The sequence below is a fragment of the Pipra filicauda genome, unplaced genomic scaffold (assembly GCF_003945595.2).
Source record: "Pipra filicauda isolate LSUMZ 115617 unplaced genomic scaffold, ASM394559v2 scaffold205_size1947385_pilon, whole genome shotgun sequence".
Lineage (NCBI taxonomy): Eukaryota > Metazoa > Chordata > Aves > Passeriformes > Pipridae > Pipra > Pipra filicauda.
The window spans coordinates 1,797,319-1,810,296 of NW_024104316.1; the positions used below are offsets into that span (position 1 = coordinate 1,797,319).

Below are 12,978 nucleotides of genomic sequence, written 5' to 3' on the forward strand. Positions count from 1 at the left end.
CGAAAACAAGCACTCAAGCACATTAAAGCCCTTTGTTCCTCTCCTCATTCTTTCCATTTCCTCTGAAAACCACTAGTGCAGCCATCCTGGAAAAGCAAAAAAGGGAGCACTGCCCCAAGCCTGTTTTTTTGGTCTTCCTCCAGCCCACATCTCCTGAAACCTTCCCTAAGCTTCGTTTTCTCTTGATGCTCTCCAGTGCTAAATTCCAAATACAAACAAGGCTGGGTCAAGCTTAAACACAACCCGAGGACATGGGTGAGGAGTCTTTCCCAAGCCAGGGCAGCAGCCAGCCCCTTCTTCCCCAGCCCCTTTTTGATGTGTTAGCCCTGCCTGTGGAGCACTGCCCAGGCTTTCATTTTCCCCTAAATCCGAACTTTTCAGAGCAAATTGTGGGGAGACATAGATCTGAAGAGCAGGACCCCAACATCTATGTCTGGAGTACCAGACTAAACTTCAGGAGAGGACCTGCACTGGTCATCACTGGAAGCAGGACTGGGGCCTGACCCTGTCTGGGAACCAGCATGTGAGGAAGAGTAAAACCTTGAGGGGAGCAGCTGGTAATGGGAAAGACTTTAAGCTGATTCTCCCCTTCCTCCCCTGGCCTCTGTACCAGAAACACAGGAAGAGCTATTTTCCTTTGTTCCCTCTTTTTTTTTTTTTTTCTGTGAAATCCTTAACAGGATCAGAGAAAAATGCTGGAAAGTCTGCAGGGAAAGGGGCGGGGGCGCAGAGCTCATCAAATGTTTATCACAACATGTTTCAGAGGTCAAGTGGAGTAAGAGCTGCTGCCTCAAAGATCAGCCTCAAAGCCCAGGGGCTGTTCTGGGGTGACAAGTATTGGAGATTACAGCAGGGGAGCAGCGGGCACAGCAGGAGAGCTTTGGTGGGAGATTCCCCAAGGAGTGATGACAATTGTGGTGGTGTCAGTAAGTGGCAGCAGGACAGGTGTGCTGGTGGCACCTCTGGGCTCGCAGTACCCAGCTGGGGTGGCACCTCTGCCTTGCCACAGCCGGAGCTGCTGGAGCACAGCAGGGATCAGGCTGGCCCCACAACTGAGTCCTGCCAATCTGGGGTCTCCATTGGCACAGCACCCCAGCAGCACCTTCCTCCTTTCTCCTCTTTCTGTTGTTAAAATGGCCGATCCCTGAATCCGTGTGGGCTCTGGGGATGATTCCTGATCATTTGCTAACGATATCAGCAATTAGGCTCAGGCGGGTGAGCAGGACTTGAAGGGATTAGGCAGCACCAAACAGCATGAGGTAAGAAAAGGGGTGGTTTTGATGCAAGGACCCTGCTGGAAAGGTGTGTTTTAATTCCCCGAAGCTTATTAATCCTTCCCCAAGAGTCAAATCGTGTAATCCCTCTGTTCCTCCCCCAGCCCCAACACATTTAAGTCTCCCATCCCTGAAGAGCCGGGGACTCTGGTGTTTGTGATCTTTGTTGCCATGGAAAAACTACAAGGTTTTCTGGTTTTGTTTGAAATGTTGGGAGCAAGCGAGAGCGGGAGGAAGAGGAGGGCAGGCCCAGGCAGCCACCAGAGGCGTCGGCACCAGGGGTGGCTTTGATGCCACCAGTCAAAGATGGGATGGAAGAGAAGACCCCGAGGCAGCGAGATCCCTCATCAATAACGCTTTGTGCTGCCAAAAAAAAAAGCCTGAGCTAAGCCAGCCTTGCCTCTGACGGCACTATTAGTGCCCATTATTTAAAATCTCCCTTGATTAAACTATTAGTGCCAGCGGAGGGGTGCAATTTGCATATGATTAGCGCCTCTGCTCAGTGCAGAGCCCGTGGGCTCTCCCTCCCCCACTGCCAGCCAGAGGGAAAACGAAAAAACGAGGAGAGACCTGGATTTGTGCAGAATTAAACCAAATTCAGTATTTCCTTGTGCCTGGACCTGGGAAGAGCAACAGCACTGACAGCAAGGCTGGAAAAGGTCCCCCTGGGGAAGAGGTTTTGGATGTGATCCTGCTTTGCTCCAGGCAGGGATCAGGGAAGCTTTTACCCCAACATCTCCTACCATGCACGTGCTGATGGCCAAGCTGAGCAGTTTTGGCCAGCAAAACCCAGGGGCCAGATCTGCCATCCTCCATGGGCAGCCTGCTGCCACGGGGACCCAAGGGAGCTCTATCTTGCAGACTTCAGATGCTCTTCACACCCCTAAGAGGACACCCCGGTCACCACTGGCAATGCTGGACCCACAGCGAAGGGGAAGACACGAAATCCAGCTCAGGCTTTGCATTCCCCTGCCCAAAGCCGTCAGGATTCCCAACCCACCGTGGAATCTTATGGACTTACGGATGCAGTTTCCTGTTGGGTGGCTTGAGCTGCGAAGCGAGCCACGTGGTTGATGATGGGGGAGAAGTTGGTGGGTCCATAGAAGCGGATGTGGGGCAGGCAGGCTGAGTACGCTTGGACAATGCCCTCCACACCTTCAGGGAAAGCAGAGAAGCCAGGCATTACAATGCATCACAGCTCAGGACCACAGCAAGTCCAATTAGGAATCATTATCTCATGCTGTCATGGAGCTGAACTTAGATCCATTTCCCTCCATCTCCCCCCCCCCCCCCAGCTCCCTGCCACCAACTCATCCAGCTCCACTTTAGTCATTTTGTAGTGAGTTCTCAGACCTTCTGGGGTAGGGAAGAGTTTGTAGTGCCCACAGTCAATGAAGGCATTCCTTTGATTCTTAAAAAAATCTCAGAATCGGCCAAAGAGGAGGAGCAAAAAGAAAAGCAAATCCTGGTCTCTGAACATAACCAAAAACACAGACAGATAAAAAAAATCCCAAAAACTGGACATAAAAAAAATCCCTAAAACACTGGAGAGAAGCAAAACAGCCCTCTGAGCTCCCAAACTTCTGCCACAGCAGAACAGGGCAGATGGTTGGTCTCCTGAAAGGATGCATGGGTGTGTGATCCAAAAATGACCAATTCCACAATTAATCAGGTAATCATCAGTCCTTTGGGAAGGACCTGTCACTAATAAGAGCTGCAGGATGGTGGCTTCTGCACCCCATAGTGCCTGCAATACATCAGATCCAGTGAATGCTTTGTAGCTGCTGGAGAGGGACTGAACAAAGCAGAGCCAGCAGAAAAGCAGATGTTCACAGACAGCTTTCATGAACCAGCCAGCAAGGTTTGGAGGCCCATCTTGCTGGGGTAAGACGACTTTTGGAGTCCACGGTAGCCCTTATCACTCAGGATCTGAGCAGTCCTTCAGCCACCACAGTGAGCAGCTCTCAGCTGCTTAAATGAAGTGTTAAGTCTGAATTCCCCATCTGCCAAACAGGCCCTGTGTTTCTTGCAGCCTTGCTGGAGGAGCAGACGGTTGGTAGGACACACCAGACATCAGAGTGAAGGCGGATTTTACACCGTCTGAATCCAGTTGCATTTTACCCTGGGCCTTCCTACACACCCCCAAATTTTCTCTGCTTTCCTCTGAGCGTGCCATTAGTTTGTCATCTGCTTCACTGTTCATCCCCAAAATTACAGAATCATGGAATGGTTTGGGTTGGAAGGGACCTTAGAGATCATCTAGTTCCAACCACCCTGCCATGGGTAGTGATGCCACCCACTAGATCAGGTTGCCCAGGGCCCCATCCAACCCAGCCTTGAACACTTTCAGGGATGAAGATGCTAATGAAGAAATGCAGAGGAAGGACAGAAGGCACGGAAGGCATCTAAGGAGTCCTATAGACCTGGCAGATGCTTACCTGAACAGAACGGGTTCCTGGGATTGAAGTTAATGGCAAACTCATGGGATACCTGTGGAGAAGAACAGAACCAAATTAACTTGGATGGCCAATGCAGTGCAGGCTGTTCACTATCAGTTTAGCTGATGCTGCAGAGCTAGTGTAGGTCTGATGCTTTGAGCACCGAAGGTGATGATTTGAGCTTTCAGGCCACCAGCTCAAGGGCTCTGGGACAAAAAAGCTCCCGCCTTGTTCGTGCCAGAGTTACAAAACAAGGATATTGTCTCCCTCTCGGAAGGGTGGAGGTTTGCTGAGCTTTCCAGCATGGGAATTGCTCCGGGACACGCGTGTTCACAACACTGGCACGACGACTGTCCTCTGGAGCTCCGTCTGAAGCAAAAGTCCTCCCGAGGCTGCAAACGCAGCGCGCGTCTGATTCAGACTTTCCAATTACACTGGGCATTGTGTCGAAAGCAGCAGAAGCTATTTTTTGCAGGAGGCTGTGGGGCGGGAAATTGCAACCAAACAAAAGTAAAGTCAACCAGAAGTCCTCCCCCCGTTGCTGCGAAGCTGATGTGCTGCCGGACCGGCGAACTGCTCAGGTCTCTCCGTTCCTGTTGAGCACGAACCAGCAACACCCACAGGCACCAGGCTGGAGGCAGCCTGACATGCATGACTGTGCTTTGCATACACCTTTTCTCACAAAAGCCTCAGTTTTGGGCAATACACTCAAATTCAATTGATTTGCAGTTGTAACGGGCTCGCTTCCGTTTTTGGTTTGGTTTTTTTTTTTTTTTTTACAAAACGTTCAAAATTCTGCCACACGAGTATTTATAGACAAGGCAAGCAGAAATATTTCCACGTTTTGCACCGCAAAATAGGGGTTTCTCTTTCTTTTAAGCAACAACAAAATGGTTTGAAGCTGTATTCCTCACTGTCTACAGAGCAGACCCCCTACGTGCACAAGTGTTGAAAAACCTCCTCTGGAGTTTTTATGGATTTTACATATATATGTAAATATGGGTTTTACATATATATATTTATATCCACTAAAAAAAATTCAACAAGAGCGCTTCAAAATAACAAAAAAAAAAATTAAAAAAAGGATCTTATTCCCTATTCAGCTTTTACTTTGAAAACAGTTTCTGCAGAGTCCAGTTAAATGTACATGGAGCATCTACAGGTATCACACGCACAGGGAGAAACTCTTTCAAGCCACTCTAAAGGGTGAGACCAACCCCACAGAGGGTTCTCTGCCATCTCCCCAAGGAATCACACCCTTGCTGTGACTCAGTTTCTCTCTCTCTCTCTCTCTATGTATATATAAAGGCAAAAGGATGGAAAATATTGGGGGTTGCACATCAGTGGAGCCCCCAGCTTCCTTTGACTGACTCCCTCTCCCAAACTCAGGTGACTGGTGGGGCTCCCACATGAAGCATCCCCCTCTCCACTGCTGCCTTGCCTTTGCTCATCCCTCAGAAACCATAACCCATCTGCTTCCCTCTCCTGTTCCCTACTGGGAAACCACTCGAGGCTCTCTACAGAGCTGTTACATGGCAAGATGTTCTTTGACATTTCCAACGAGACTTTTGTGTGCAAAACATCTCGCTCCGACGGGCGCCTGAGAAGCGTTGGGGGAGCCATGGCAACGGGAGCACAAAGCACCCTTTGCACCACTCGTGTCTCCCGACAGTCTTCACTCGGGCCTGGGGGTCCCTGCTATCTGCCCCTGCCCTCACACAGGGCACGGGTTTTCATGGACAACTGCTGCTTTGGCTTTGAAATTACCCAAAGAGCCTTGATGGCCAAAAAGTCTTCAATGAGTGAGCAGAGCTGGTGATGCCCAGAGCCTGCGGGCTGGGCGAGCTGGGGAGGGGTGAAGGCCCAGGCTGGGGTGGTGTGGGGTGATGCACCGGGGATGGCCCCACTGCTGACGTGACACAGCTGATGGGTCACTCTTGGTGTTAGGGTGGGTGACCTTTAGGCAGAGGCCAAACATTTGGGGAGGGAGAAGCTGCTCCCCACTGGGGTTTGTTTGGGTTTAGACATCATTCCAGGGGAAAACAAGGTGTTTTTTCCAGTAACATTTACAGAGTATCCGCAGGCCCATGGGAAGCTGCAGGAGGCCCCCAGCCAGCATCCTGAACCCAGTACCGGCCTCCAGCCTTGCTGGAAGGGCCCTTTCCAGCCCAGCAATGCCCTTCCCATAGTCACTGACCTGCACACACGGACAGCAGAACAGGATGTTTGCCATGACAATTCATCCACTCCCCAGCAGCCCGAGCTGCTGTACCCTTTCCATCCTCACTGCATTTTCCATTCCTATTCTTCCCCTCAAATAATAAATCCCTGGTGACAGCTGGCTCTTGGACCTTGGAAGCTGCCTACCTAGATTTTCCCACCAAAAGTGGTGAAGTGACAGACCAGAGACATTTGCTGGCCAAGGAGGGAATGAATCAGCTCCAAAGTGCACATGGAGGGATCTCCTGTGGTTGGCAAACAGCGAGAGCTCCCACTTGAGTCACATGAATTTTGGCTGCCGGGAGAGCAGAGAAAAGCACAAAGCTGGAGTGGGCAGGACATCCCCAGCCACAAGGGTTGGCAGAGATGAGCTTCCCAGCCCGATTCCCAGCTGCTCGTGACTTACGTGCCCCGCTGCGCTCAGCCCAGGGCACAGCTCCCCTCCCAGGGAACACAAAGGGCTCACTGAGGTTCAACCCCAGCCTGAAGCTGGGAATGCCTCAAAACCAGTGAGCAGAAAGAAAATGCACATTAAGGATGGTGGTGGTGTCCTGGCACATTGTCTCAGCTGTGAGATGTTGTTCCCCATCCGGCAGCCAGGCTGCGGGAGCAGCTCTGTACCCTGCCCTCTGGATGAGCAGAATGCTCAGCTCAGCCCCTGCAGGACCAGGGTGCCTTTAACCAATCTCTCCAGCATCTAATCCCAATCACAGATCGGGGTGGATTTTTGGGAAAGCTTCTCTGCTCCAGTCCTTGCAGGTTCTGCCTGTGCAACATCCCATTGAGGCTCCCCAGCTCCCAGCCCCCTTCCAGACTCTGCTGCCGTCTGACACATTCATCCAGGGGCCTTTTCCCTTCCGCAGAACTGTTCCTGCCTCCTGCCAGGAAAATGAATCAACGCCTGGCTCTGCCCATTAATGCCAGGGAGCTGCTGCATTCATGCCAACATAGAAGGGAGGAACCGGCTGCTCGTGCCCCATCCTTGCCTTGTTGCCCACCCACACCACCACATCTCACCCCTCTCTGGCTGAGATCCCACATCCACCCATTCCCCCTCTGCCCAACAGCGTTTCCCCGACCAAATCCCAGCAGCTCCTGCCCAGGCAATATAAAGACAATCCCATCCCAAACACACAGGTGGCCACAACACTTTACCTTCCAGTCCGGAGGGAGTTGGGCACCGAATCCCAGAGCAGGAAACATCTTGTCTCTAGAGAGAAGGAGGAAAACATATGGCTGTATTGACACACATGAAGCAGACTTGTACAGCTTCTCCCAAAACATACAGTGCCTTTAAAAATCATGGGAGCTGAACAGAGAGAAAAGATATTCCCCTTTGGCTTTTGGTCTTTAGAGATAAAAGAGTCCAGCTTTGCTCTGTTTCCCACAGGGATCAGGAACATTCTCTTGCCCAAACACCTAAGTCTTCTGCAGTTTTGTAACCCTGGAGGATTTTTAAAAATAAACTATCCATTTTGGACACAAAAAGCCATCACAGCAAGAGCAACAGATTTCTGTTTTGTTTACTCTACTGATGTCTGAGATTATATTTTTCTGATATTTTCTCCACCCCTCAGGGTGTCTGAGGAACGAGGCAGCCTGGGGCCACAGCTCTGATGGGAAACACCAGCGAGCTGAGGGCATCTGCCAGCTGCTCCCAGCAGAGGATGCTCCATCTCTGCTAATGCTCCTGTGTCTCCACAGAGGCACTGGGGAGAGGAGAAAGCCTGTCCCGACCCTCTCTTGCATCCCAATGTGTAAGGCAAATAATACCTTTAAAGCATTATTTAGCCCTGGCTTTGCAGACACAAAGAGATCAAGGCAGATGCACCCCAGCAGGCCCTTGAGGAGCCAGGGAAACATCTCCAAAATGCCTCCTTCTGGAGGCAGAAGGGCTTGGTGCTTACGAGTCATAGTCCTGGATGATCTGGCCGACAGCCCAGATAGCTGACAAGTACTCGTTTGTCCCCAAGGGGTTGATGTAGTGCAAAGAGGAGGGTTCTTGTGGGTTCCCATTGGAAGCTGTGAAGTCAATCCCAACCTGGGGGACAAGAGAGAAGCACAGAACCGTCCTCTGTTAGTAGGCACCACCACAGACCTGGCCACTGAGCCTCCATTGCCTTTGAGGCCCACACACTGTTCTGTCAAAACCTAAACCTCAAACTTTTGAAAAAGTTTAACAAAACCCATCTCTTCACCTTCCCTACGAAAAGCTGATTAAATACAGCAGGCAGTTATTCACTCTTTCATCTCCATTTTTCATCGGGAAGCATCACATAAAGTGTCCTGAAGCAGTCCCTGCTCCTGGAACCAGCCACCACCACGTCCAGCTCAGGGCTCTCGCTGCCCATCTCCCAGATACTCTGGGGCTGAGCAGCCCCATGGACACCAAGGCAGCCAGGGCCATCCGGGTATTTGGATCTCAAGGTCTTTGACCAAGGAATCACAACCCTGAGCAGATCCTTTCCCTGCAGCAGAAAGATCTGCTCGTCGTCAGGCTTCCCCGGGGACCAATATATGCTGAGCTCTCAGGGGACTCTGTCAGCAAGGCACTCATTTTTCTTCCTCCTCAATTAGGCTTTCTATTTAAAGGCATTTGTAGAAATGCCTATCTCAGGCCCAGTTAAATCTGGTCAGAAGAGGCGAGATGCTGAGCCACCCGATTCGATGTGACTGGGAAGGAAGAGCTGGGAAGAGGCGAGCGGGCGGCGTGACTGCGCCCGCCTTGTTTGCTTAGCAAAGAGGCAAAACCCAAAATAACCCCACTGCCTAAATTGAGCTCAGGAATTTCACGAGGGATTTTGCTCCATATCCGTAACGGGAGAGGACGAGCGGCAGTTTGGCTGAGAAGGGACCTTGGCCTGTCCGGGGCAAGAAGACATCACAGCCCAGGATGTGTCACCGCCCTGTGCCAGTGTGGCTGGTAAAACAGGCATGGCAGGACAAGGGGACATGTTTTTAAACTGGAAGAGGGTGGGTTTGGATTTGGAGAAATGTATGGTGAGGGTAGGAAGACACTGGGACAGGTTGTCCCAGAGAAGCCGTTGATGCCCCATCCCTGGAAGTGTTCAAGGTCAGGTTGGACGGGGCTTGGAGCAACCTGGTCTAATGGAAGGTGTCCCTGCCCAGGGCAGTGGGGTTGGATGGATGGTTTTTGAAGATTCCTTCCAACCCAAACCATCCTACGGTTCTGTGAAATCCCAATTTCTTCATCAAGCAACCGTATGGCCTCACCAACATGCCTGTCACCACTGTGACACTCTAACACACCCATGCCCTGCTCCTGCCGAGCCACCATGGTCAGACAGCAAGGGGGAAACTGAGGCCCGGGATGGGGGCTCAGAGGAGTCACACGGGTGGATGCCCTGCTTGTGCAAGCAGTGCCACCAAGAGCAGCACTGGGGCAACAGATCTGAGAGGGACACAGCTGCCCTGCCTCTGACACGAGGCAAGCGGCCCGGCACAACACCCCTCTTCCTGTGGCTTCAGCCCTTCTGTCCCCACTGGGAGGACACCAGTGGCCTTTCCAAATTGCAGGGGTGCGTGTGGCAGCGTCCTCCTCCCAGCTCAGGTGTTTCTGCAGCGTTGCACCCGTTGGAAACACGCCCAGGGTTTTGGACCAAAGATGCCTTGGGAGGAGGAGGAGCCCTCCAATAAGTGGCAGATCTTTAGATGGGGGGAAGATTTCTGCATTCAAACCTAATTCATGCGAAGGCTCCGTGCTACCAATAAACTCACTGATTTTCTCTTGTATTCACTCTCCAGCACCAAGACCAAAGCACACAGAGGCAGAACGGCACACAAAAAGCTCTCCCAATCGTTCCTGTTCCTATGGCAACTCTTCCTCCTCCTCCTACTCTTCCCCCATCATGTTTTCAGATAAAACAACAAAATACAAACTGAACTAACTGCGAGTGCCTGCAGCTCTCTGGATACTGCACCAGGAAAGTTCGCAGAAATTGAGAACCCCACTTCTGCATTGTGGTGGTTTTGCTTGGGGTTGTCATGTCCTTGATTAGTTACTCCTGACAAGCTGTGGTCCAGCTTGAAAGAAGGTAGAAATGCCAGTAAAAAGGCTGAAAAGCATCTGTTTAACAGCTTAAAGCCTCTCAGCTGGATTCAAAAGGAGAATTCCCATAAAAAAAATGAGGGTGGTTAAAGCCTGAGATGGGGAGAGAAGTCAGTGACATTTTGTGAAGAGTCAGAAGGTCTTTGTATGAGCCTGACCTTCAACCAAAGCGCAGACAAGCTCCCTCCTCTCCTGAGCATCACAGTAATGACCCCCAAACCCACATGTTTTAACAGCAAAACGTGGTAGCTCATCATTGCCTTGAGAAGCCACCCCAAGCCGGTGCCAAATCTCATGCAGAACCTCCCTCCCCAGTTCTGACCATTACTTGCATGTTACTTCTACAGGGAAAAGAGAAGCAAAAGTCCTTACAGTAAACATCAGTTGGCAGCCTCCCAGGATGTAGTCCAGGAAGGAGAAATCTCTGGTTATCTGAAAGAAACACCAACAAAATAGTGTTTCAGCAACTGTCATCACTGCAGAACAGAACAAACAAATGCACAGAAACTGCCCAGGCCTGCAGTCACTGCGAGTTTGGGCCTTCGGGGACTTTTGGACATGAGGAGAGCAATGGGGAGAACCATTTTAGTCTCCTACAGCAGCATTTTGGTGCTACACAAATTGCATGCATTTTATTCAGGCCATGCAGTGCCTATGCTTGGAAACACAAAGGAGGCAGAGGCAGAAGGGACGGGGGAAGCCTGGGAAGACCCAAGCTCAGCTGGGGGCTGAAGGAAACATCTCAGCAACATACTCACTTTGCAGGACTTGACAATGATGATCCCAGAGTTCTTGTAATTCTTTTTCTTCTTTTGCTTTTTGGGGTTAATGCACTCTAGCTCGAGCTGTAACACACGAGACAGACCCTGGTGTGAGGGCAGTGTTGGGCTGTGCCACGTGGCTGCATTTGCCACCAGTGGCCATGTCCTGCAGGCACCCACCCTCCAGTGCTGAAGAGGAAGATTTTACTGCCAGGCTGTAAGTAGCAAATTCAGAGGAAAAACAGGCTCAATGCCTGCCTCTGGCACCATCAGCTTGAACAGTTCTAGACAGGGCACTTTCATGCCTTTGTACTTCAGTTTTCCCAGACAGAAAACTCAATGCAACAACACACATGATGTGTTACACATCCCCCCACACCTTGGCCAAAATCTGCTCTTGTACTGAAATCCCAGTGAAGACAGCAGCGCAAAGCCCTGCTATCCAGGAGATTTTACAACATACCTTCAATCAGATGGCATCTGCCAGGGCTTGTGGCCAGCACCTCAGGGGGAAGATGGGGACACCTTTGGCACAAAGCTGGTGTGGAGCTGCATGGGAGCTGCACTCCTGGGGATCAGACTGTCCCTGTTGCAGATCCAGCCCCAGCAGCACGTCACATCCCCTTCTGGCCCCCTAAACCACAGGGCACCCCCCAAATCATGGGTGCTGCTTCAGACATCTCAACAGAGCCTGATTTTCAGCCAAGTCTGCCTTAGCACTCTCTCTAGCTCAAATGTTTTAGCTACAGTCATGGCCTGGGTCACTCATGGTGTGGGTGGAAGGAGAAAGGAGTTTGGGCTTGGCTTCTTCTTGGCACAGGTTGAGCATCTCAGTGCAAGTACCAAAGTTCACCACCAGCCCCAAGAAGCCCCTTCCTCATTCTTCCCCAGAATCATGTCAGCACTTACTGGAGAGGCATCTTGGGCTTCACACAACTTGGCCACTGAGGTCTGAAACTCCCCGATGAAGTCGTGTCCCCCATCACTGTCATAGTCATAACATATCACCTGGGGTGGAAGGAGCACAAACCAGCCTCAGACCTGCTGAAGTCCCCAACCTCCCCAAACAAGGTGGGTTTTGTTGGTTTTGGGGGTGGTTCTCTTTGGTTTGTTGTTTTTTTAACAAGCCATCCATGGGGGTTCAGGTGTTCAATGATCGATCCCAGAGCTGACCCCCACAAAACAAACCGAAGGGCCCCCATTACCTTTATCAGCTTCTCCACATCTCCATCACACAGTGACACCAAAGGCACAGTGAACGGCTTCCAGATAGGGTCCAGTGTGTACTTGATCACCTGGGGGGTGGGAGCAGAGGGATGCTGTTACAACAGGCACATCCACAGGTGGAGATCAGCACAAAGCAGGGACAGGTCTCTGAGAGCAATCTGGGACCAGGTTCCCGGTGGGGCAGGCCAGCAAAGCTGCAGAAAGCCCAGTCTCAGCCCTCTCCTGCCTCCATAACTGAGAGACACAGCAGCTCCTCCCTCTCAGGCTGCAGCACGTGTGAGTTACAACAGGCTTGTTTTCATAGCACTGGATGATTTATCCACTCCCAGGGGCAATTAAACAAACCAGCCTGAGGGAACAGCTGCTGCACACTGGGCAGCATGGGCACAGCCATGCCCAGAGCATGGGCACAGCCACTCACCCCACAACTTCAAGGCCAGCAGCTACTATTTATGCCCTCTGCATCCCATTGCTTGCACCCTACTCATTGCTTACCCCCTCTCCCCAGCACCCCAGCACAGCCTACATCCATCTGGGATCTGACCACGAAGAAGACGGAGCAGCAGGATGCTGCAACCAAGCCCTGGAAAGCCAAAACAGCCCTGGGCACATCGAGCTCTCTTGTCTCATCTGTGTAACATCTGCTGCCTGAGCTAGAGAAATATTAATTGATGCTTTTTGACATTTCCTGAGAGAATGCAACCGCTTGTCGGAAATCTCAGCAAACGCTAGCAGGCTCCGGGCACAGGCTGCCTACATCAGAGGTGAGGGCAGGGCAGGCAAAGACCCTCTTCCACAAAGGTGTTGTACTCAAAAAGAGAGATTCACGTGAATTTTAGGAGAGTCGGACACAGGCAGCGGGTTAACCCTTCTCTGTGCAGGGCAAACACAAGGGATATCTGGCGTGGAGGAACCTTGGATCTTTGCAGCTGGAGCAGTAACAGCACGGAGCAGCGAGGAGGAGATTCCATGGCTGCTGCCACGGGCAA

The 12,978-nt window shown here is 51.4% G+C and overlaps 1 protein-coding gene across 2 annotated transcripts in view; it reads right to left on the bottom strand.

Moving 5' to 3' along the window:
* CPNE2 (copine 2) overlaps window positions 1–12,978 on the bottom strand; it is a 44,679-nt gene that overhangs the window by 2,489 nt on the left and 29,212 nt on the right. For both annotated transcript variants that reach the window (XM_027716248.2, XM_027716249.2), the window contains exons 7-14: window positions 11,968–12,057; window positions 11,672–11,770; window positions 10,760–10,846; window positions 10,374–10,433; window positions 7,840–7,973; window positions 7,088–7,142; window positions 3,713–3,764; window positions 2,296–2,429 (exon numbers count right to left, since the gene is read on the bottom strand). In XM_027716248.2, coding sequence (XP_027572049.1) covers window positions 2,296–2,429; window positions 3,713–3,764; window positions 7,088–7,142; window positions 7,840–7,973; window positions 10,374–10,433; window positions 10,760–10,846; window positions 11,672–11,770; window positions 11,968–12,057 — 711 coding nt within the window. The remainder of the gene's footprint in view (window positions 1–2,295; window positions 2,430–3,712; window positions 3,765–7,087; window positions 7,143–7,839; window positions 7,974–10,373; window positions 10,434–10,759; window positions 10,847–11,671; window positions 11,771–11,967; window positions 12,058–12,978) is intronic.